General features: G+C 34.4%; 1 protein-coding gene across 1 annotated transcript; it reads right to left on the reverse strand.

Annotated features, from left to right (window-relative positions):
* Positions 1 to 1,270: 1,270 nt before the first annotated feature.
* LOC133194127 (cytochrome P450 3A11-like) lies at positions 1,271 to 25,557 on the reverse strand. The gene is made up of 14 exons (XM_061330102.1): positions 25,397 to 25,557; positions 20,573 to 20,669; positions 17,352 to 17,404; positions 16,846 to 16,942; positions 15,266 to 15,382; positions 13,092 to 13,180; positions 12,774 to 12,919; positions 12,470 to 12,597; positions 11,632 to 11,740; positions 11,012 to 11,169; positions 9,351 to 9,439; positions 5,071 to 5,208; positions 2,074 to 2,236; positions 1,271 to 1,644 (listed from the first exon to the last, which is right to left on the reverse strand). The coding sequence occupies exons 1-14, from the start codon at positions 25,468 to 25,470 to the stop codon at positions 1,567 to 1,569; spliced, it is 1,536 nt and encodes a 511-aa protein (XP_061186086.1). The 5' UTR covers positions 25,471 to 25,557; the 3' UTR covers positions 1,271 to 1,566.
* Positions 25,558 to 26,776: the final 1,219 nt, after the last annotated feature.

Raw genomic sequence — 26,776 nt, forward strand, 5'->3', positions numbered from 1 at the left:
AGTGCAGTAAATGAGACATCCGGTTCTTACCTATCAATAGGAACCTAAGGGAGAAACACAGTGCAAGTAATACCTTACCCAGTCCCCGTCTCAAGATAAGAGAAAAAAAATTTAGTACTGTGAGATGTACCCTCATACAGAGCAGTCTTGATAATCATTCCAATCATTAACTCAGGCAGAGTAAAAGGAAATCCTATGTATCCCTTGTAAAAACCTGATCATACAGTTACATAGGAAATATCTTAAAAAATCTTCTTCTCAAGAACAACTAAGCCATTATTAGTCATATTTATACAGAAGCAACTTTAGGTAGAATGGTGTTTGTTCAAACTATGACCCCCAGGGGTTGGGGGCACAACAGAGGGTCAAAGTTTTACATAAGAATATATAGGAATCATCTTGAAAAATTCTTCTGCTCCAGAACATCAAAGCCATGATTAGTCATATTATTACAAAAGCATCTTCAGGTAGTGTAGATTCAAATTTGTTCAAATTTAGGGTGGGTAGAGTGGGGCCACAATGTGGGATCAGAGTTTTACAGAGGAATACATGTACATGGGGAAAAAGATATTTGAAATTCTTCTGCTCAAGAACAGCAAAGCCATGATTAGTACATGTAATATTGATACGGAGGCATCCTGAGGTGAGTAAATTTAAGCCCCCCCTGTAAACTTTTATTGATTGATTTATTTATTCATAATTTTATAAAAAGGGTTTACAAGAGGTACCCCCCCCCCCCCCGAGATTGGAATGTTTAAGATAAGAACGTATATGAATTAATTCATTTCAAATAGAAAATGCACCAAATAATAAAGTAGTAATAGTAGTACTTGTCGCTCCTAAGTATCTTGCAATGTATTTTTGTTTTTAGCTCTGTATACGACTTTCAAAATTAGAAATATTTATATTTTTTCTTCTTTGAAAATTCTGTGCTTTCCTTGGACTCCAGAGTTATAGATAAGAAAGGTCGTGAATGACAGTACTGATTGCCATCTATCTCTCAGTAAATTTTCAAACTGTCATCATATTCCAATGACTTTGATTTATATAAATTTTTGTATGGAGTTTCATAAAATTGGAATTATTTATCAAAAGAAAAGTGATGATGAAAAAGCCTTTCCATTAAATTTTATTTGAAATGTGTTGATGTTGAAAGTTTCTAGAGTAATAACAATACTAGCAATATGATATCAAACTTTATTTTTAATGTCATACCAATGTAAAGAAAACATATTCAACTTTAGGTTTAATTTTTTATTACTATGCTACATATAAGTATATTCAAGTATAAAACTATTTATAATATTAAACTTTTCACATTTTTATTATCTTCACAGGGACCTATGGCTATATAGTTTGAATACTAAACACTTAAAATACTTAGAAAAAATTCAAGATCACATCTTATTTACATATACTTCCACAGTAAAAGTATTACATAGGCATGTTGCTAAAAAGGAATGTTCTATTTATATGATACTAGTATATATACAAGATATACTTTTATCCGTTTTAAGACACACTTATGTTCCCTATTTGGCGTAGGAATATGAACGTTTCTGATGTTCAAGCTCTGGGTTCCAGCAGTAGTTTGACACCATTTTCTGGCTTTAGTAGTCCTGCTTTGGATATTGTCAGTGGAATCTGAAAAGTGATAATTAATATCAGAATTAAATTTGACTTAATTGAAAAAATTTGTTCATTAGGAAAGGGTTTTAGAGAGTATGAACACTTTAATTAATATATTGCTCTGTACATTTACCTGCAAATTGTACACAAATCGTAAAGAAAATTTCCACCCGTAAAAAATGTTTTTGACGAAGAAAAAAAATTCCCCTGAATGCATTACTGTAAGTATATACTGCAAGCAGAGACATAAATTATATATATATATATATATATATATATATATATATATATATATATATATATATATATATATATATATATATATATATATATATATATATATATATATATGTCTCTGATGCAAGACAATAAAGAATGTCATAAATGTTTTTGGTTGGAATCGAATCTATATTCATGGTAGACCATTGTATATAAAGTCTCTACCTCTGTTTCTGCACAAGTTTTGAATCTGTAATGTTGAAGAATGTAGGTCATTGCAAACTTCATTTCCACCTGGGCGAGGCGCATGCCTATGCAGCTGCGTGGTCCATGCCCAAACGGGAGATAGGCATAAGGGTGTCTCTTAGCTTTGTTTTCCGGAGTAAACCTTGAAAAAAATTAAAAGATTAAAATTCATGTTTGAAAAATTTGAATGTATTTATGCAGAATCATGAAAAACTACTGCATTTTCACATACCATTTACAATCAATGTATTAAGCTGTTGAAGTCTGGGATAAAAATCATTTGATTTGATACTTATGATTTAGTATTACTAGAGTACTTTGAGCAAGCTCACAAAATTAAACCTCCCACTGCTAAAGTTTTAGCTGCCCAACTACATTTTTCTCAAAGATACCTTTAACTTGCCAAAATGACCTGGTTTCATGAAAATAAAATACATTCTTTGTGTGAACTTGCAATGTTTCTCGATTAGAAAACTATGGAACCGGACATGAATTTTACCCTCTGCTAGTGACCTTGATCTTGCCAAATTAATGTTAGGTCAAAATTATGGAATACCCTAAGCTTACAGGTAATCTTTGAAGCTTTTCTGCAAGTGACATTTAGCTTGCCTAAAAGATCAAGATCATGTCAAAACCTTAAAACAGAAGTAATCTTGCCTCAGTTATCAACTTCCGTTGTTTCTCTGTTATAGAGTTATAGTCCTGGCATGAATTATACACTTTTTTGCCAGTGATTTGAACTTGTCATTATGACCTTGACCCAAGGTCAAAACGCATCCTAAAGTCAGAAGCAGTCTTTGTGTCAAGTACAATTGAAGGGTAGACGAACAAAAAGATTTTTACTTGCTCCTCAAACTTCGTTTGCAGGGGTGTTAAAATAATACAAGGATGTATCCAAAATAAAACTCATTCGAGGGCAAGAGCAAGGTTCATTTAGGGCCTTTTTCGCCCTATGAATTTCTAAAAACCGAAGCTGCTCAGCGTTGGCCAACAGTGTATCAAATTTCACTCGAACCCATGGTGACTGTATCTATTATCTATTGTAAATGATATTTTCTTTAGTCAATGCATCATGACGTCAAAAAAGTGGTCATTTTTCCTTTCTCCTGAAAATTCCTTCAAAAATGGCCATAAGTTTTAGTAATTTTTAATATTTAAAATAGAGCACGATCTCTGATTAAAAAAAATATGCAATTATAAATGAAAGATCTATTTCTGAAGATTATAAAATTTGTTTTTTGGATCAAGGAGTGTGCTCATATTCTAATTCCTCAAATACACCTGTTTTCTGCAAAATTCAAGATAATTGCAATTTCACAAAGCCTGTTTTCCAATACCTGGACTCTTAAAAGAAACTTTGTTATGGGAAATGAATGCACTTAGCCTCTACTTTATTTTGATGTTAGAAATTGCATAGACAAAGGGTGTTAGTCAGTTAATTGGTATAAGGACAGGCCATGCGTCTTCCGTTAACATTTGAACATTTTCAGGTTCTTCTCTTCTTGGCATATTGCATCTATGAGTAAAATGGAACAGAAATTGTGAATTTTATGGTCCTTGCCATCCTAGGGCCCTAGGAGTGAGGTCAAAACCATCAAAATTAGTGCTATCTCTAAAAATCTTCTTTAGTCCTGGACATGAAGCAGTAAAACTGTTGGCACGATTGTGATAAGCATTAAGCCCTCTACCATAATTGAAATTCATGGCCCCGAGTCAGGGGTTCTGGAGTTGGTGTGGGGCTCTAATGATCATATAGTGAAAATGCATAAATTCTTTAAAATTCTTTATTCTCCCCCTGTATATAAAGCAGATAAACTAGGTGCATGGTTATAATAATCAAGGGTACCTCTTCCAAAATTGTGAAATTTGTGGCCCCAGGGTCGGTAGTTCTGGTGAAAAGTGGGTGGGGGCTCTATTGATTATATAGTGAAATGCATAATTTTTTTGAAAATATTTTCTGCTCCTGGTTACAAAGCGAAGAAACTAAGCGTATAGTTATGATGAGCAAGGGTGCTTCTTCCAGTTTCATGGGCTCTGGGTCAGATGTTCTGGTGGAAGGATGAGACTCTATTGATGATATAGTAAAAATACATTAATTCTTTTGAATAATTTTGTCTGTTCCTGGGTATTGAGAGGAGAAACAAAGTGCATGGTTATGATAAGCAAGGGTGCTTCTTCCAAAATTTTTAAAACTTGTGGTCCCGGGGTCAGGGGTTCTGGTGTTTCAGGGGAGTGAGGGGCTCTATTGATAATATAGTGAAAATATTAATGCTTTAATTCTTTGAAAATCTTCAACTTAGTGCATAGTTCTGATGAGTGATGAGGGTACCTCTTCCAAATTTGTGAATTTCATGACCCTAGGTCATGGGTTTTGGTGCTAGGGTTGGGCTGTGTTGAATCTATGGTGAAAATGCATGATTTCTTAGGAAATCTTCTCTGCTACTTTGATAATTAATCACTGTAAGTAACGTATTTGAAAGTTAATTAAATAAGAAAATTATGCAAGAACTTTTATTGTATAATACAAAAAGTACTTTTATAGTTTTTAATGATCAGGTAGCCCTAAATAAAAGTAAATAAATAGAAGACAAAAATAACTCATCTTATTAAATGTTTTTCAAAGACTAAGAATGGCCAATTTGAGAGGTAAAAATATGGGGTTAAATATAGTATTGAAGCACTATTGTTTTGTAAATAGTCTGCTCAGTGATAGTGATAAATGTGAGCAAGTTGAACTTAAGAGTACAAGACTAAGTGTTTCGTTGATCCTGATCATCCTATTTCTCTTTCTTTTGGGTAACAAAGATTCATCTTTCAGTTTATTTTATACCTCTATGGATCCTCTAAATTGTTGTATTATACTCAGGTGACCGTTAAGGCCCTTGGGCCTCTTGTTTATTCAATTCATCATTTATTTTTAAATTTGTCGACATCGAATTATAAAAGATTGGTTGTTATATAGACCTGTTTCCTCACCTGTCTGGGTCAAACTTCTCGGGATCCTCCCAGTACTTGGGATCCCTATGTATGCTGTATATGGGGAAAGAAATGTCAGTGCCCTTGGGAATTGTGTAATTCTCAATCACAACGTCCTTCTCAGCCAGTCTGTTAGTTCTGCAATGCAAAATATATGTAGGTGCTTAGTTTAATCATATATATATATATATATATATATATATATATATATATATATATATATATATATATATATATATATATATATATATATATATATATATATATATATATTCAATTACCTGTTTATTTTCTTTTAAACATGTCTATAAAAAGTAATCCAACATTCAAACTTCTGAAGAAACAACACCAAAAATCAATCAAAACTGAACACCGGGTTTCGAATTTACAGACCTACTTAGAGTGTGACATTATACCTAAAGGTTTCCAGATTAATGTCACGCCTAACATAGGGCCAATCTCCAATCGCTTTCAAGAACGTTGGGAAGATATTACAAAGAGGTGTTCTAAACAATTGATGTCACTGTCTTTCTTGGGATATCCACAAGTTAGGACAATTTGAGAGTGATATCACGTCCTTAGAATCATCCCTCACTGAAAGCATGTCCCAAGCTGATCTTGATGAAGCCCATAATATTATTGACACCTATAATATGGCCCTAACAAATGAACTCAACAAGACTTAAAGAAAGAAATTTCTCAGAGACAGTGTTCCACAGACCAGGAACAACCGATCAGAGGTCCGAGTTAACAAAACACGTAAACCCCGCTCGAGACGCTTCAAGCGCTTAACGACAATCGCGAGGGACGGACCCTCACAAACTCCTGACGTCTGCCCAGTGCTCAATAGATCTAGTGTTCCTCTCTCCGAATCGGAGACCTCACTTCTTTCCAAGGGGCTGAATTTCTGTCCCACGCCACATGAGGTCGACGAAAAACAAGTCAGAGAGGACACTCGAGCTTTCTTTCGGAGACTTCGGTTGAAGGAGCACTTTTCTAGCAAAAAACTCCGAAGTTGACTCATATGACTCTTCTCAGTCTCAATTGCACGACCTAGAGGAACACAAACTCTATCGACCAAAAAGTGACTGGGAACCTGCACCGGGCAAATGCGGAGCCCTTGAGTCGTATATTGACGCCGTTGAGTCAGACATAGAGAGACTCCTTTCAATGCCAGACAAGGCTCCCGACAATTTGAGTAAGGAAGAGAGATCCTTATCATTGTAATCAAGAAAGCAGACAAAGGCTCTACAGTAGTAGTACTTGATAAAGAGACGTACATGGCGGAGGCCCATAGACAACTCTCAGACGAACGTTTCTATAAGAAACTGGACTCTGACCCTACTAAAGAATTCTCCACCGCCATCACCAAAACTCTTGACGAAATGTTTGAGAAAAACGAGATTGGTATCAACGTCTATGAGACACTCAATCCTATTGACTGTAGACCAGGACAATTTTATCTGCTTCCTAAGATACACAAAGAAGGTATGCCAGGTCGCCCTATAGTTAGCGCTATTGGACACCACACGGAGAAAATTTCAGAATACATCGATTTACATCTCCGTCCACACGTAGAGAATTTGCCATCCTATCTCAAGGACACCACGGACTACATTAACAAGACGCCCTCTACTGGCCTTCCAGATCATACCCTTCTCGTGACTATGGACGTCACATCCTTGTACACCAATATTCCGCACGATGAGGGTATCGAAGCCTGTAGAGAAGTCTGGGATGGTAGATCCATACAAATTCCTACTACCGAGTCCCTTGCCAAGCTCCTTGAACATGTTCTCAAGTATAACAACTTCATGTTTAATGGAGAACATTACCTGCAGGTTAATGGCACTGCTATGGGTACGAAAATGGCACCATCTTATGCCAATATTTTCATGGGCAGACTGGAACGCAACTTGCTACTTCAAGCACCATTTAGGCCCCTTAGCTGGTTGCGTTTCATTTACGATATAGAGAAGAAGTGGGTGGAATGTCGCGAGAGCCTCGAGGCATTCATTTCGTTTGCCAACACCTTTCATCAGTCTATCAAATTTACAGTAGACGTATCTAATTCGAAAAACATATTCCTAGATACTACATCTACCCTGACTGATGGTGAAATCGAGTTCAGTCTCCACACGAAACCCACAGATTCCCATCTGTATCTTATGCCAACTAGCTGTCATCCCCCACACACATTTAAGGGTGTGCCTATGGGTCTAGCCACCAGAATTCGGCGCATCTGTTCATCCCCTGCCTTATATCAAGAACAAAGCGGTCTCCTTAAGTCCCACTTATGCATGAGAGGCTACAATGCCCAAACCGTACAAACTGCTATTGATGAGATGGCGGGACATGACAGGCAAAACCTATTACGCTACAAGGAAAAAGACAATAGCGGCAGGGTCCCTCTGGTAAGCACATACCATCCCGTCCTTAAGAACCTCAGCGGTATCCTTCAAAAGAATCTGCCAATTCTCCACTCAAATAAACGAATGGCAGAGGTCTTTAAGGAGCCCCCATTGGCTGCATACAGACGCCCGAGGAACCTAAAGGACATGGTAGTAAGAACCAGATTGGACAATCCATTACCTAACGGGGGCTTTAAAACTTGCTCTGACAGAAGATGTCTTCTCTGTAAGTACAGCTCTGACACAGACAGTTTTAACAGCCCCGTTACAGGCCGCAGCTACAAAATACTAGGGAATTTGTCCTGTCAAACAGACAACTGCATTTATCCCATCAGTTGCAAAGTTTGCTCCAAACAGTATGTTGGTGAAACAGGAGATCTCCGCAGGAGAGTCAATAATCACCGTTCTACCATTAGGACCAAAAAACTCAATGAACCCGTTGGGGAACATTTCAACCTTGAAGGTCACAAATGGGAGGACATGACAGTAGTGGTTATTGACCATAATCCAAGATGGACAGACGCGCAGAGAAAAGGCAAGGAAAAGTTCTGGATGCACAGGATGAAGTAATTCCGCCCTAATGGTATTAACAAACTTAATGACTTCACCAGGATGAACGTGAACTAGACCCAATCCCGGATTGTAAGAAACAAGTTCATTCTCTCTATATAGTGTAAACTTTACCGTGAGTTCGTATTAGCAATCCTGGAACAACCTACCCAAATATTTACAGCTTACATTTTTGTTTATTTCTTTTTTCCGATTTCCAAATTTATGATATATCCAAATTCATATTTCAAAATTGTCCTTCCATATTATCTTTCTTTAATTTCTTTTTATCATGTAGAGTTACGCTTTTTTGAGAGAATAAGACAATATACGATTTACTGTTGGTCGTAATTAATTAGCGATAATTAATTCGTTCAATTATGTAAATCACACTTCACTAGAGTACACCCGATAGACCGGACGCAATTCATAGCGCTCCGGATTTCTTTGTTCACAACTGTTTATAAACTCCAAATTAAACATGTAACATTGTAAATATTTAGTGTTTGTAGTTTAGTAGTAGTGCTAGTTGTTTTTGCTTCTGTATTTCCTTTGTTTTTATGACTTCTTAACTTTTTTCTTTGTCCTGAGGAAGGGACAGGTCGTCCCGAAAATTTGACAATTATTATTGTTCGTGTCGTTGGTCATTTTTAGTGCTTTATATATATATATATATATATATATATATATATATATATATATATATATATATATATATATATATATATATATATATATATATATATATATATATATGTTATATCAAATAATGTATAATGTATATATTCCACTTTGTGTTTCTTACAGACAACTAAAATCAATTTCTTACATTCATTAAATTGCATGTGATAAACTGACGTCACAATGATAAAATAATTGAAAAAAAAAAGAATATACTACTGAGTTAAAAACATTTATTAACAGTTATGTTCTATTTATGTAATATTACATAATAAATTTGAAACGATACAGCAAATCATGGTTTTAGGTACTGGCATTGAATTTACACAAAGTGAATTACATAAATAATCTTTGTTTTATTTCTCTCCAGTCCATCCAATTTTTTTTCTACCCCCCCCCCCCCCCGAGTATTTACCCTTAAGAAAATTACTTACAAAAAAGTAGAAATAAATGCCCCTCCCCATTTTCTCACAAATTTCTTTTGATTTCATTGCTCTTTGAAATAAATACTGAAGTATCCAAAGAATATCCTCTCCCTGACTCGATATATTTTTAATGTGCCTTGTCTCCTTTACACATAAAAAAGAAGTAGAACCTGTATGTATTGATATAAGTAATGATGAATCTATATTGTGATACCTGGCAGCTGAGGGATACAGTCTCAGTGTCTCACAGAATACTCTGTCCAGGTAATCCAGTTTCTGTACGTTGTCATAATTAGGACACTCCTGTCAACGTCCAGATACAGGTAAATAATCGCATGAGGTTAAAATAATGTTATTGTAAAGACATAATACAGATCAAGTAATTTGACATAAGCAAAACCAATAATATATAAAATACTTCAAGTAAATGTCATAATAGCTATATATACAATTCTATATCCATCTGATACTGTGATGATGTTTGTTTGTATGCCTTTATTTTTAGCTCACCTGAGCCAAAGGCTAAAGTGAGCTTTTCTGATCAAAATTTGTCCGTTATTTGTCGTTGTCGTTGTTGTTGTTGTTGTAAACGTTTTACAATTTCATCTTCTTTTCCAGAGCCACTGGGCCAATTTAAACCAAACTTATCTCAGAGAATCCGTGGGTACAGGGGTTCAAGGTTGTTTAAGTGAAGGGTCACACCCTCTTCCAAGGGGAGATAATTAAGAAATAGTGAAACCTGTGTTGGGTCATTTGAAATTTTCCTCTTAAGAACCACTTGAGAAAAGATGAAACTTATGTGAAAGCTTTCTGACATAATGTAGATTCAAGTTTATTCAAATCATTACCCAGTGGAGTAGGGTGTGGCACCATGGGCAATCAAAGTTATACTCAGGAATATATAGGAAAAATCTTTAAAAATCTTCTTCTCAAGAACAGCAAAGCCATGACTGGTCATATTTATGTGGATCGAAGCATCCTCAGGCACTGAAGATTCATGATCCCCAGGGGAAAGGCAGGGTCACAATGGGCATTCAAGGTTTAACATAGGAATACATAGGAAAAATCTTCTTTTCCAGAACAGCATAGCCATGATTAGTCATATTAATATGGAAGCATCCTCAAGTAGTGTAGATTCAAGTTCGTTCAAAACATGACCCCTGGGGGTAGGATGGGGCCACAATGGGTAATAAAATTTTTACACATTTTACATTGGAAATTTATACGAAAAATCCTTAAAAAATCTTCCTCTCAAGAACAGCAAAGCCATGATTAGTCATATTAATACAGAAGCATTCTCAGGTTGTATACTAGTAGATTCAAGTTTGTGCAAATCATGACCTGGGGGTGGGTAGGGGACCACATTAGGGAAGCAAATTTATACATAGGAATATAAAGGAATAAAAGGACAGCAAAGCCATGATGAGTGATATTAATACAGATGCATCTTGAGGTAGTGCAGATTCAAGTTTGTTCAAATCATGCTTCCTGGGGGGGGGGGGGGAATTTTTTTGCGAGAATACTTTTGCTGTTAATTTTAATGGACCCCACTTTTATTGTTTAAAAGATAAAGACCGTCCCCATCCCATAGATTTTCCCCTGAATAGGTTTGTCGAGTTTGGGCATAATTAATTTCTTTCCAGGCACTTTTTCTGCTTGCAATCCATTCCACCCCATCCCCACATTGAAAAACGGCGTCCCTAATTTTTCCATCGGTATTTCCATTTACACGAAATATAAATAACGATAAGGTCGATCGATATTCATGATTATGAATTCATGTAGAGCATTAAGCTTTGCAGATATGGTATAAATAAACAGAATCACTATCAAATATTTCTTCATAACTTATGTAAAGAAACATATTGAGCAAACCTTCCCAAGAACGGTGTCGATCTCGTCAATCAGTTTTTCTTGACATTCCGGATTTGTAGCGAGATTATACGAGGCAAAAGTGAGAGCATTAGAGGTGGTGTCATACCCAACCAACATGAACAGAATAGAATTTCCCAGAACTTCCTCCATCGATAATCCTGGAAATTTATTTGATAAATTGGTTTTATCGATCGCAACAACTTTTCACCTCTTAATTTTATCTACATCGTCGAAAACCCATGGTCTATATGACAATGCACGTTTCCGGCTATATGTTTTATCTATTAAACTTATTTTTTCTTCTTTGACGTTTAAAAACGCCCTCTTACTCTGTAATCAAAGTATTAATCCTAAAGATTAATTGTTCTTTTCATAAATATCATTTGAATAAAATAAGCATCATTGACAAAAGTTTATTTACTTGCAATGGACTGTAACCGCACAGCTGTATAGCTCACTGGGACAGAAAAGTCGGAAAGACATACCAGAGATAGCGTACCCATTAAAAGAGGGAGGAGGTTGATTTTAACAATATTGAATCTAATTAAGGAATATCTGTCCAAATTTTCTGTCCCAGTGAGGAACAGTTCTGCAGTTAAAAGACTGCTTCTGTTGTATACCTCGTGTCTTCCATTTTTCAGCGTTTTCGTAATTCTGTTTCACTTCATTATCATTGACGTCAATATCATGGTGCGCATTCAACATCATCTGCAGCAGATCTTTGCGTTTCTGCCAAGATAAAGACAGAATTATTATATTCTGATATACTATATAGGAGTTATTACACATGTTTTTTCACCTTAAGGTTCATTGACCCCCTGACAAAGAGAAATAACTCGCACTGGGATTAATGACTATTGTTCTTCTTAAGTTGTCAAGTTAAAAGGCGATATCTGTCAAATGTTGCACAGCCTGGTATGCTGAAATGGTTTGCATTTCAATTATCATTCGGAGTTCTTTTAGAAAATCATTAACATTATGGACACTCTATACATTGATGAAAAATGATTTTTGGACTTTGAGAAAATTATGCATCATAAAGAAGGATATTTTGAAATTAACTAATTCATTTTTATTATAGGGAGCATGCCTTTTTTATTCAGGAAAAATCTTAAAAGACAATGAAGTAATAATAAAGAAAAAATGTCTTTGCTTACACTAATGGATAAAATACACGCAAATAAAGTTTTCAAAAACTATATCTTGGTCTAATATAATGTTAAGAATACTTGGATTTATATTGAATTATGTGATACAGTTCAGATTACAATTTATTCTATTTATATGTCAAATGGTGGGTCAGTCTAATTACACAAAGTACCCTGAAAATAGAGTGTATAGAGGGTCCTTAAAACAAAATTTTACATGAGAAGACAGAGGGGTGATGATCTTTAATAATAAAATAAACAATCGGTCTAGTTTAAGAAAAACTGAGTATATTATAAATGTTACATGTACCTCGTTGTCATCTTTTCGGAGACCAATGGCTTGGTTGGTAACATTTCTGAAGAAAGCCATAGGTTCAATTCGATTCAAAGGGGACTTCCCAAACCAGTCCAACACAGCATCAAATTTTGGGAACATTACTAAAAATAAAATTATAGTATTCAAATACATAAGATTTGGAGAAATCCAAACAATTTGATGTAAATAATCATTTCTACAGATGTTTCATGAGTTTTTTTTTCTATCTAAAACAAAATGGTTATTTACTTTTATTGAATAATGCCCTTGTATTGAACTAATAATATATCTTACTTACAAATTAATAACAAAAGTGGACTGAATGTAACATTGAAGAATGTTTTAGCATGTCTGACAAAATCACTCTCGGGATTTTTCTGCGAATCAATGTCGACACCAAATCCAGTGGAGGCTATAACATCTATTGTGTAAGCACCGAATACCCTTCAGAAAAAAAAAACCTCGATGAAATGTATGTTGCTAAATTTATATTTGACGTATACACTTAAGTTTTCATATCAGTACATTTTATCAACTCTTGGAGAAGTTTGGTGTTTATATTAGGTTATTGCATGTAATGAGATTTTAGTTTCCATGTTAGCTGCTTTGTACTCACTCTTTAAACTCTATCGGTTTTCCAGTTTTGACTTTATTATTGAGATTCTCCAGTAGCTGTTCGTACTTTGTTTTAAATAATGGTTCCATCTACAATTGAAATTCGCAATCCTTGTCTGCTTTTTAGCTCACCTGAGCCGAAGGCTCAAGTGAGCTTTTCTGATCGAATTTTGTCCTTTGTCTGTCGTTGTCGTTGTTGTCGTCGTCGTGTCGTTGTAAACTTTTCACAATTTCATTTTCTTCAGAACCACTGGGCCAATTTCAACCAAAAGTGGCACAAAGTATCCTTGGGTAAAGGGGATTCAAATTTGTTCATATGAAAGGCCATGCCCTCTTTCAAGGGGTGATAATTACAAATTAGTGAAAAATTAATAGCATCTTTTAAAAATCTTCTCATGGACCACAAGGCCAGGATAGATGAAACTTATGTGGAATCATCCTCAAGTAGTGTAGATACAAATTTGTTCGAATCATGAGCCCTGGGGGTAGGGTGGGGCCACAATGGATGAGCAAAGTTTTACATAGGAATATATAGGAAAAATCTTTAAAAGTCTTCTCCTCAAGAACAGCAAAGCCATGAATGGTCATATTTATATGGAAGCATCCTCAGGTAGTATAGATTCAGATTTGTTCAAATCATGACCCCCGGAGGTAGGGTTGGGCAACAATGGACGAGCAAAGCTATACATAGGATTTTTTTTTAAATCTTCTTCTCAAGAACAGCAAAGACATGATTGGTCATATCTATATGGGAGCATCCTCAGGTAGTGTTCAGATTTGTTCAAATCATGACCTATTTTTTTAAAATACGAATATATAGGAAAAATCTTCTTCTCAAGAACAGTAAAGCCATGATTGGTCATATTTATATAAAAGCATCTTCAGATTTGTTCAAATAATGACCTCTGGGGGTAGGGTGGGGCCACAGTGGACGAGCTAATTTATATATAGGAATATATAGGAAAAAACTTTAAAAATCTTGTTCTCAAGAACAGCAAAGCTATGATTCGTCATATTTATATGGTGGCATTCTCAAGTGGTGTAGATTCAAATTTCTTCAAATCATGACCCCCGGGGGTAGGGTGGGGCCACAATAGACGATCAAAGTCTGACATAGGACTATATAGGAAAAACTTTTAAGAATCTTGTTCTCAAGAACAACAAAGCTATAATTGGTCATATTTATATGGAAGCATCCTCAGGTAGTGTAAATTCAAGTTTGTTGAAATCATTACTCTTGTGGTGTAGGGTTGGGTCACAATGGACGAGGAAAGATTTAGATAGGAATATATAGGAGAAATCTTTTTCTCATGAACAGCAAAGGCATGATTAGTTATATGGAGGCATCCTAATGTAGTGTAGATTCAGATTTGTTCAAATCATGACCCCTGGGGATAGGGTGGGATCATAATGAAAGGTCAAACTTATAGGAAAAAAGCCACAGTTCGGCAAAGAAATGTGTAAGCATCCTTGATGTAGATTCAAGTTTGTTCAATTCATACCCCCCTTTTTTAGGGTAGGTCGGGGCCACTTATTCATTTATACTTTTTAATACTGAACCAATTTCTGCTTTTTTTCCTAGCCACAGTGCTCAAGTAAGCGATGTGGCCCATGGGCCTCTTGTTTTCTCATGGAAGCATTTTAATAATAAGATTATTAAATTGAAATCATGATTTTAATCAAATGGTATTAACATAAGTGAAGGGAGTTAAAGTCGCAGGTGCTTCTATTCTACCCCCCCCCCCCCCAGTTACACACAATGCCACCAGACATGAAGCCTTGAAGGGGGGTCTTGAAGAGCCAAAAAAGTCATAATATATTAAAACTCGAAGAACTATTTCATCTTTTTTTCTTTGTGTGTGTGTGTGGGGGGGGGGGGGGGACAACACTGTAACAAACAGGAAGGGGCCCCTGAATGAAAATTTTCAGAAATAAAATAATAAACAGGAAATGATTTTAAAAAAAAAATAGTGGAGGGTTGTTTACCTTAAAGCATGCATCGTAGATAAGCTTATGAAAAATAGTAGAATATCTTCAGAAGTCTATATATATATAAAGGAAGGAATTATATCCTTTCCTAGACCACCCGTGATTAAACTGGGATAATATCATACGTACCTTTCCTTTTAAATTCAAGGGGAATCTGAGTATTTAGATTTAATAAAGACGACTTACCATTCTCATTTTGCCTGAGGAAAAGGTGGGAAGAAGAGTGTTTCTAAGAAATCGCCAGTGGTCATTGTCCGTATTTATCAGGCTGTGGTTCATCTCATTTCTTGGAATAAACGTCTTCTGTTGATAGAGAAAATTACTCTGTTGAAATGGCTGTTTAGATAGAAGTAAGATATTACCAGAACGTGAAAGGTACTTAACAATGCTTTTATATAAGTTCTAGAAATGAAATATATGAAGATAACGAACAGTATTTAAGCTCAGAAGTCCATTAATCTATACAAATTTTGGAGCAGAGCAAACACGGACCTCTAAAACATCAGAGGTGGGATGAGATGCCATGGAGGAGTTAGCATCCTCTGCCGCCTTTCGGATAAACTGAACATTAACAGAGTTGAAACACTTATTAATATCATTCTAAGGTACATTGACCCGCTGATAAGAGACATAACTCTCACTGACCCTCTGATATGAGAGATAACTGTCACTGACCCTCTGATAAGAGAAATAACTCTCACTGACCCTCTGATAAGAGAGATAACTCTCACTTGAATAAATAACTGGTATATCTTAAAGGCATAAAATTGTCAAGGTAAATGGTCATTTTTGTCAAATTTTGCCCCACGATGTGTAATGAAATTATATGCACTTTATAATTATTTCATTTATGCTAATGAACATAGGGATGTTGAACCTTAAAGGGGCCTGGTTTTGCTGTTTTTGCATAAAATTTCGAAGTTTTTTTCTTATGCATCATTTTAATGAATTGAACTTACATGCACATTCTTAAAATTCAATGACAATGACGTTCTTCATAAAGTTAGCTCAAACATCTGTGTTTGTATGGGCACGAGTTATGTTACTGTTAATGTTTTTTACCGGGTGTTTTCAATTTGCTAACTCAGCAAAATTCACAGAACACAAACTGGCAAAGTTGTTGAGTTTCTTTTTCTTTCTAACATTTCTACTCTGAGTTTTCTCCATCAAAATTTTTTTTTTCATTTATACACAACAAATTTTCTTCTTTTCTTCAATATTGCAAAAAGATTATACTTAGTGGAAGTGCGAGGTTGTGTGGCAATCAAACGGTCCTGGAATTTAGCTTAAGAGAAGTTTTTTTTTAATACGATTATATAATATAAAGATCTGAAATGCTCAAGAAATAAATCATGTTATTTTAAAGAAAATTTTGGAAAATATTAACTTCAAATCTGTATACAAGCCCCTTTAATTGACACTCAAGATTTGGTTGGTAGGCGGATGTTGTATCTGATTCATTATTAAACACGACTGTTGATATATATTAAAGTAATCTCGTTAGTGGATACAAAGTCATCCACAGTGCTAGACTGTATCATTAGTGGATTTTATATCGTTAGTGGCTATACTACAATGCTAATTTTACACAATCATGTGAAAAATTGTTACCCTCTTTTAACATGAATCTAAATATAGACAAAGAAACCGAATATACTGTTAAACATAAAAATATACGGTGGAACCAAATTGTATATCGCACAGATCGTATTTCTAGTGACTGCCTATGTACATGTTCTTCTATAACATGATATCGGCACACTTACTGGTCTGTTGGGAGTTCTCGAGAAGTCCTTAACCATTATTTCTTTAATTGTGTCTGGATTTGACACCAGAAGCAGGGGTGAGTGTCCCATGTATACTCTAAAAAAATATCTTTTTACATGGATTATTTAATAAAATTGTTATAAAAAATCAGCGTCTAGGAAAGATATGAAGATTGTCTATCCATAATTTTTCATTTAAGTGTACATTGGATTTTATAGCTTTTCAATTTTTATAGAGCCATGTATACTCATAGGTATGCGCTAATGAAACATCACAAAAAAATTTCATCACGAGCTAACCAACAAATAACAAATCAAAAACTAATATCCGATACAATGTGGGATATTTCAAGTAGATGATTGGCCACAAAATAAATTGTTTAAAGCACTTAAGGTAACAAACGACGCAATGAATGAAAAAAATTGTCGATTTTTTTTTTTTGGGGGGGGGGGGGGTCAACAGTCCTTTCTTTAGGATGAATACGTGAGAGAGAAGGGGTACTCACCCGACTACACTACCGTAGGTCTTAACCATTTCCTGGTCTGTGACTGCCAAACCCTGAAAATTAAGATTTTAGAAAATAGTAAGTGCTCGTATCAAATTTGTAAATTGTATGATGGAAATCTTTTTTTAACAAAGACATTATATAAGACAGCCACAACAATATGGTGACATACTCAGATATGAAAGTAGTCTCTGTGCATGTGATTGACAACTTAAATTTGCAGAATTTATCATTACTGTCTAAAAGTGTAATTTTACATACAAAATTAAACTGTCGTAATTTAAATCTTCTGCAATGATTCAATTCAATTTATTCTCACATTGTGTAAAACAACATAGAGAAATTACAAGAACGATATCTGTATGATAAACTTATCAGATATAATTGAGAAATTACTAATTTTAGAAATTTTGGAAATTATGCAAGACTAATCAACATGTTCAGAAAATTTGCACAACTGACTCCTCTTTAACTCACTTTGCCAAAGGCTCCAATGAGCAGGATGTGTGTTTCGTCTATACACTGCAAACTTTTTCACTTTTGCAAATCCATGGGGTCAATTCAACCAAGCTTTCTTGGGTGAATTTAAAAATTATTCAAATCAAGAGCCAGTCCTTTTTCAAGGAAAGATAATCGAAAAATAGATAAAATATGGTAGGATAATTTAAAAATCTTCTGAAGAAGAACCAAACAACAAAAAATACAAAATTTATTTAAAAGTTTTCTATTATAGCGTATATTCGATTTTGCTTAAATCTTGACCCCCCAGGACAAGGTGGGGCCACAATAAGGGTCAAATTTTACCGTAGAAAAAATCATTAAAAACCAACAATTGATTATATTAACGTACAAGAATTCAACATTGAGTAGACTCAAATTTGTTTTGCTTGTTTGTTTGTTGTTTAACACCCCTAGAATTTTTCACTCATTTGGAGACGCCATCACTTGCCGGTGGAGGGCTGCAAATTTTGACCTAGATACTCGGCACCTAGGACCATTTAGCAGTGAGGGATCTTTTCGTGCCAACAACTTCTGCGACAGGGGACCTCAGTTTATATGGTCTCATCCGAAGGGCTCGAATGTGTTCAAATCATGATCCATGGGCTAGGATGTGAAGTGGGGGGGGGGGGGGTGTCAAATTTTACATGTGATAAATATCTATAAAACTCTTTTTCTTACGGAAGCCTATTTAGGACCTATCAAAAATATCTTCGAATTCGATATAACGAATTGTAGAATTTGTTATAACGAATTTCATTTATATAACAATTTCTTTGAATTCGTTATAACGAATTTAAATTTGTTGAATTCGTTATAACGAATTCAAAAATTTGTTATAACAAATTAAATTTGTTTCAACGAATTCTTAAATTTGTTATAACAATTTTAATTCGTTATAACGAATCCAAAAATGTGTTATAACGAATTAAATACGTTAAATCAAATTCAACAATCAGGGCCTATAGAAAAATATATATGAATTCGATATAACGATTTTTCGAATTCGTTTTAGCGAATTTAAATTGTTATAACAAATAAGAGAATTCGTTTTAACGAATTCAATTCGTTATAACAAGTTTCAAAATTCGTTATAACGAATTTAATTCGTTATAACAAATTTTTGAATTCGTTATCACGAATTCAAAAATTTGTTACAACAAATTAAATTCATTATAACGAATTCAAAGAAACAGTTATAACTAATTAAATTCTTTATAACAAATTCGACAATTCGTTATATCGAATTCAAAAATATTTTTTGATAGGTCCTAAATGGGCTTCCGTATTTCCCCTTTAGCAGAATTAGTTACATTAAGATAGTACACAATTAATAGGCCAATTTTTTTCCTCAAATTCAATTTGTTTGAAACTTCAATATTTTGTTCTAGGATACAAAATCTCTCTTTATATGTAATATAAAAGAAATTCAACCACACACTTTTTTGGTCCACATAGTTTGGAATATAGCTGTCAGACCCATGTAAGAAGACTGTAAAGTAAGATTTCGACTGGAGAATGTGCATAATTTAAAAATTACCATTCGATCTATCACAAACTTGTACGATGCTGTTTAAAAAGGTAACCTTTTTGTTACTAAATTTCAGTAAAATATATTGATACTGGTATATCTGAGTACAATGGGATATAAAAGTAGAACATAATTTACAAAGCTCAGGAATTGCAAATTCACATGTAAATATGCTGCACTTTAAAATCTCGTAAATTTGTAAAATGTATAATTCAACTTTTACAAAAAAAAAATCAACAGAATAATTGAAATGGAACCAAGATTAAAAAAATATTTTTGAATTCGATATAACGAATTGTCGAATTTGTTATGACGAATTTAATTCGTTAAAACAATTTCTTTGAATTCGTTTGACGAATTTAATCTGTTATAACAAATTTATTGAATTTGTTATAACGAATTCAAAAATTTGTTATAACGAATTAAATTCGTTTAATCAAATTCAACAATCGGGGCCTATAGAAAAATATATATGAAATCGATATAACGATTTGTCGAATTCGTTTTAACAAATTCAATTTGTTATAACAAATTAGGGAGTTCGTTTTAACAAATTTAATATTCGTTATAACAAGTTTTAGAATTTGTTATAACAAATTTTTGAATTCGTTATCACGAATTCAATAAATTTGTTATAACAGATTGAATTCGTTATAACGAATTCAAAGAAATTGTTATAACGAATTAAATTCGTTATAACAAATTCTACAATTCGTATATGGAATTCAAAATATTTTTGATAGGTCCTAAATGGGCTTCCGTACTATAGAGTGCAGAGTCATATTTGTTTAAATCGTGGCCCCTGGGGATAGTTTTTTTTTTCAAAAGAATAAACCGGAATTGGAAGAAAAGAAATGAGTGCAATTATTCAACTGAAGAGAACGATGATTCAACTAATATGCAATTAATGTAAGGTAGACTCGAAACAGGTTACACACTCCTTCGCTCTTAGGCTGAAAAGCAAAACGGTTGACAACATAAGGAAATAAGGCGAGGGTGACAGCGACAGATACAAAGAGCGACATTGAAATGCGATAGATAGGAACAATCCTAGGACAATGCCCCTCCCCTGTATACTTCACCTCCCTTATCTTCGCAACTTCCCTTTCTTACGCCCTTGCGTTGTTCCCACTAAAATTAGTTAATGATGCAACTTTGCATTTCAACGTCAATACTCCCTAGTAAATCTTACCTTTCGGTTATATTTGAGAGCGACGCCGAAAAACGGGGTGGGGGAAGGGCCAGGAATTCCATACTGTTTAAATAAACTGTGCTTCCATCGGGAGTATCTATAATTAAAGAACCATTATGTCATTAACTTTATCTAGCTGCATTACTTACCTCGAATTCTTTCATTGTAAATTTAAAGACCTTCAACAATATACATTTATTGACTGGTTTCGAGGGCAATGTGTGAGTTGTCGGATCCGGGAATGAAGCTGTTTTCCTGAGGTCGTTAGGCGAATAAATGTTTTGTTATACAATTTACGAAACTGTTGGAAGACACTGAAAAGAAATTAGATATAGCTTGTTTATTTGTGTCGGATAATCCCGCCTGATTTAAGCTGGGGATATGAACAAATGCAAATTAAGTGGTACATCTAGTGTTAGGCCATTACTTATACACTGAACTGTCTACGGATTTTTCCGGTTTTCCCCCCGATCAAGACAGGGAGCGCACGGCTGGTGTGGCCGGTCGGCAGGGGATGCTCACTCCTCCATGGCACCCGATCCCACCTCTAAATTTTGAGGTCCGTGTTTGCTCTGCTCTAAATGTGTATCGTTTCGTTGGACTTTCTAGATTGAATACTGTTCGTTATCTTCATATTTCATCTAACCGACTGGTCCAACATCTCACCAAGTGGTTTAACATATTTATTTATTTTTTTTTTTTTTTTTTTTTTTTGACGATTCATTTAAAACATTCGATTGAATTTTGATGAAGGTGTAATTTTACGCAATCAAAAGTACTATATAACAAAGGAATATGAGATAATATGACTAATTTCTAATAACTGATTCACGAACTATTTCGATATTTGATAATATCTGAACAAAGTTACCAGCTGATTGAGAGGTACTTATATTGAAAATAAACACACAAAGCAAAAAGAAAAACGACGGAAAAGTAAACATACGTATTCTACATCATTTATTTTAAAACACCTATGATTTATGTATTCAATAACCATCTCTCATAATGTGTTACAGTGAAATGAAATTAGACTGTCAACTTTTTGATAGTTTATCCCTACAGAAGTATGTAGATGTACCTTTACAATCAATTATTGAATCAAAAGGCCACTGGGCCAAAACGCTCACCTTACTAATCAGGTACGTGCTGTTATTGAGAGTTATAAAGATTTTTTTCTTATACATTCTCATGTAAAACTTTAACCATTTATTCTGGCCATAAACCTAAACCCGGTTTTGCATTTTAATTTGACTAATCATGGTCGTCATGTTGTTGATAAATTCTTAAGAAGATTTTAAAAGATTTTCCCCTTAATATGTCCATGTAAAAGTCTGATCACCACTGTGGTCCCATCTTACCCGGGGGGGGGGGGGGTTTGAAGAAATCTAAATATATATTATATCAGGAAGCTTTCACTTAAGTTGTATGTTTTCTGATTCAATGGTTCCTGAAAAGATTTTCAAATGGCCCAATCCTAAATTAGTCTTTTAAATTTCTGATTAAATTATCTCCCCTTGACATGGTCTGTTATTTAAAAAAAATCTTTACCCAATGATGCTCTATGCCAATTTTGGTTGAAATTGCCTCAGTGGTTCTGGAGGAGACGTCGAATATGTAAAAAGTTAGCAAACAGACAGACAGACGGACGATGGTCAAACTTCGATCAGAAAAACTCACTTGAGCGATCAGCTCAGTTGAGCTTAAACTACTTTAAACATGCTCAAGTGCATTAATTTTATGTTCGATTTTTTTCTTTATGAAAGCCAACAGCGAGTGGGACATAAGAAGGGTCATCTCTGCAAGCCAAGGGTGCTCGCGGTTTTGCTCAAAATCAAATCCTCGGTAGATCATGCCACTTTAAAATGTGGATAATATTAACATCTTCTCGGTGTACTAAATTTTAACTCTAGATTCCAACCAATCAGGTAACAGCTTTCATATTGCATCCCTGTATTCATTGTAAACACGGAATTGGAGTTGTAATAGAACTACAAAAATTAATAAAAGGTTTATCAAAGGACGAGAAAAGAGGTGAAGTGAGGATTTATATGATGTATATGATAAGTTGGTACAGGAACTGGAAATTAGAAATCTTCTATATACTATTACATTTATACACTAATGTATTGTAATTTGATTTATCATGGTGGTGTAAGTAAATTGAATTGATATACTAGATGTAATGCGAAATGACAACTATCTTTTCATTGGTACCAGGGGTCTAGTTAAGACCGAATGAAATATTGGCTACAATTTTAGTGACGTAATTTGCCAAAGATCTGTGGGGAGCATAGCAAACTGAAAATCCTTTGCTTGCAAAGATGAAGACATTCAGTTTTCAGTAGAAATTTGAAAACGCACCAGGGGGAATTGGCAATATGCAGCTTAAAGCTGAACACGACTCGTAAAAGGCAGAGATTCCTCTGCATATTTCGTTATCTGTACGCCCCTATTTAAGCCGTTCACTTGATCTCCGTTAAGTAGTTTATTCAGTTTCACCGGAGTATTCTACATAGCTATTGTAAAACTCTTGGTAGCAACAAAAGTAACTGTGTGCTTCTTTTTTTAGCAGAAGAGAAAGTTACTAAGAAACTTATATCATTTGCACGGTCAGTGCAGTACAACCACAAATACACATAAACTGCGATGAAATGTAAACAAAGGTAAATGTAAGATAGCCAAAACGAACACCTGTACTCCACGCAGATATCCATGACAAGAAAGCATTCAGGTGTAACGAATGTGAAGGATATACCCTAGTGCTGATATTGGAGGTAGGAAAAATAACTTGGGTATGCCTATTTACGAGTCTTGCTCAGCTTTAAGTTGGCAATTCAGCGCTGCATGACCTCCATGAAAACATATTTGATTGAAATTCTAGTTTCTATAAGTTGATTTTCAATCCTACCTAGCTATTTTCCCACATCGAATTTTATTGATTGAGTCAGAAGATCAATAGATTAATTTAAATTTTCAAATGGTTGGAAATCAAATCAGATCTGATTTTTTACAGCATGTTTTAAATAAAAACATGCGAAACTCATATATTTAATTCTTTAAAATCTCTCTGAATTCCAATCGCAACTAATTGTATGCTGTATTATATGCATCTGCGAATAGCAATTAAGTGGACTAATATTCACTTCCAAAACTAAATAATTTCAATCCTATGTTTGCATTAGTTGGAGTTCTGCGGTCTTATACTGGCATTTAATGTTTCACGCCCCCAATCCTTAAAAAAGTATTTCCAGACACCAACCATGACAATACACAGGCTGTGCGATTCGATATCTTTATATTTAAAATATCAAACATTTATTATATGATTAAATAAGTCCCTTCTCTCTGTTTGGCTGGGATCCAACATTGTAGAAAAGGTACTACGCTATGTTCACCTGCACGTGACTTTCCAGGTGAATATAAGGATTTATTTTTTCTACATTGAACTAAGAATAGATAGGAAAATTCTAAATTGATACAATTAGTTTTAGAAAGTTATTTCATTTGCACCCAACTTCTACTCAGGTAAACATAACATTCAGGCACACAGAATCTAGGTTTAGGGGTGGGTTTGTCGGGGGGGGGGGGGTGTCCTCCCCACGATTTTTTTGTGAACTTAAATTATTACTTTTAATTGATTATAAAATGTTTTTTGAAAGGCTGGTCCCCCTGTTAACAGACCTTAACCTTCCCTCAATAAATTTTGAGTTGGGAGAATTCTCCCCCTTTTGAGGGGGGGGGGGGGGGGGCTAGTCGAAGATTTTTAAGGTAAGTTGTCAATTTATTTCCTTATAATGCCCAGTCCTTTTTTAAATTGATCCTATATACATGTCTGAAATTTATTTTTTCTGCATTACACCTATAGAAGATTTAAACATTCCAAATTAATACAAGTGGATATATTTATTTTAACCCTGTTTCTCTCATTATGTTTGGCGGTGACTTCAACAAATGTGAACAAGTTAAGATGACATGGATTGCTTAATCATTAAATCATATAATAAAGCAATTATTGATTTTTGGTAAAAGCTATGATTTAGCCACCTTGCCCTTCGGGCTCGGTAAATATTGTTATCCTCAGGTGTCTAAATCATCCTATTACTCTCAAAAACAGCAATAATTGTATAATATCTAGAATAACATGTGCGATATACCCGACAAAACCACTCAATTTGGATACAAAGTGTCATTAACATATGACCCTCTCTCTAACTCAATATGACCCAATTTACATACATTGTATTAGAATTACTGATAAATCTAATTATATTATATAATCGATTCGCTCAAATACATGTTCTTGTTTTACATAGGAGCGAGTTCATGTTCTTGAACGAATAATATCAATATAATTCTAATCATATTGAATTCTTGATCTACCGACATATTCTTGCGTAGCATTTAATTCTCGACATATTGATGAAATAAACTATTCTGATGCAAAATTTAAATTTATTTTTGTTACGAGGTCACGTTATTCGCGTTTATCGCCGTTTTTTCTGGTATTTCGCACATTTTCACCCAAAGTGTTCCTGCATAAAATGCTGAGGATATTTCGATTGTTAAAAAAAGTCCCATCAAAACGCATTTAAATTCAGTATTTGTTTAGTATTTGTTTATTTGTTTTATTTGAACCAGAGACATCTCATAGGTATATAAATTCAACCAAATGAAGCCGTGAATGTATTACCCTCATCATACATCTGAGACCAGTTCCTAGGGTACAGATTTGTGTAAGATTTTATATACAAAATGAATCATTGTGACGAAATGCATCTCTGAATAAAAAAATTAAATTATACTTGAAGCTGTGAAACTTACAGAAAAGCTGAAATGCACAGCAAGACAAGCGTTAATATCCAGTTGTTTATTTCCACCAAACCCAGAATGTCCATGTTTGTCCAGTCCGTTTGGCTATTTATAAAATAAACTGGTGTCTGGGACTTTTAACTGGAAATAATCCGAGCTAGTTTATATAGACCGTCTGTCAGTGAACGGAATAAAAGGTTCGTTTTATGCAAAATCCATGCACTGTGAAATCTTAAATAGATATTACATTATCAAACATGCGTACATGTAAAAAAGCTTTCGTCTGAACTTAAAGGGTCAGTGTTCTCAATTTTTACCTATACATTCATGTGTCCCTATACACAATGTTTACATTTGGCTTAAAGGCACGATGATTCGTATATGATAAAGTACCATTGACGACTGTCGTACAGATATAAATGGACTTTTGCGAGAAGCACTGACATTTACAGTCGACGACATACTCGGACATTTACTTGGACATTTAAACCTGCCTAATGTACGGAGGTACGGAATTGATAATAGACATGAAAACCTTAATAGTGGTTATAGATATGGTGTTAGGGGCACTAACATGATTTACCGGTATGCAATCAACGCAAGAGATGATGGGAGACAGAATTACATAACTTAAATTACCTTATTCGTGAGGGGTAGTATCTCCTTTTAATCTCATTTTCTGGAGGAATCAAATAAGGAAGAAAAACATCCCGGAAGGAAAACTAAGCAAGAATGTGTGAAGAGAGGGGATTGAGGGTAGGGTGGTTGCCGTTCCCTTCCTAGACAATGTAATATGTGCTTTGAAATGACCCATTATTATCGTTTAATTAACTGTTAAGCTTAATATTTATATCGCAAAAGAGGTTCCGTATATTGTCACAGTGTAAAAGTAAGCTGTCGTTTGTAAAAGTCAGCGCTTCTCGCAAAAGTCCAATAGAAAGACCTGTTTATTTTCTGCACAGTGTGAGAAATTGCCTTATTAAGTAATAGAAAATGTTCGTGCTAATCCTTAATTTTGACATTAGTTTAGTAGAGATTGTCCTTATTAGGAATTATAAATAAAAATTAAACCATCAAGAAACCTTTAGAGGTGCTAGGACTGTTGGAAACAAGTCCTAACTATACTTCAAATGATTAACTATAGTCTTTAGAATCGAAACTATTAACGGGTAAATAACTTTACAATTTAGCTGTTTAGGAAATGCATATTTCACAGTAAGAAAATACTTGCTACAGAAAAAAATATAATGAGTGTGTTAAGTTAAAGTTTTGCAATTTAAGAAATTCAAAACTATGTATAGCAATCTAGATTGTTATAGATACTAGTAGTTTTGAATTTCTTAAATTGCAAAACTTTATTGTAACAAGTGTACTTTGCATCTGATGTCTTGT

Source organism: Saccostrea echinata, unplaced genomic scaffold (genome assembly GCF_033153115.1).
Source record: "Saccostrea echinata isolate AGI-Se365-2 ecotype Australia unplaced genomic scaffold, CSIRO_AGI_Sech_v1 ptg000028l, whole genome shotgun sequence".
Taxonomy (NCBI): Eukaryota; Metazoa; Mollusca; class Bivalvia; order Ostreida; family Ostreidae; genus Saccostrea; species Saccostrea echinata.

Coding starts and splice junctions, on each gene's coding strand:
- LOC133194127 (XM_061330102.1), bottom strand. CDS start 25,470: ATGGACATTCTGGGTTTGGTGGAAATAAACAACTGGATATTAACGCTT. Junction 15,383..16,845: donor CGAGAACTCCCAACAGACCA/GTAAGTGTGCCG, acceptor CTCTATCAACAG/AAGACGTTTATTCCAAGAAA. Junction 11,741..12,469: donor TCCGAAAAGATGACAACGAG/GTACATGTAACA, acceptor TTATCTTGGCAG/AAACGCAAAGATCTGCTGCA.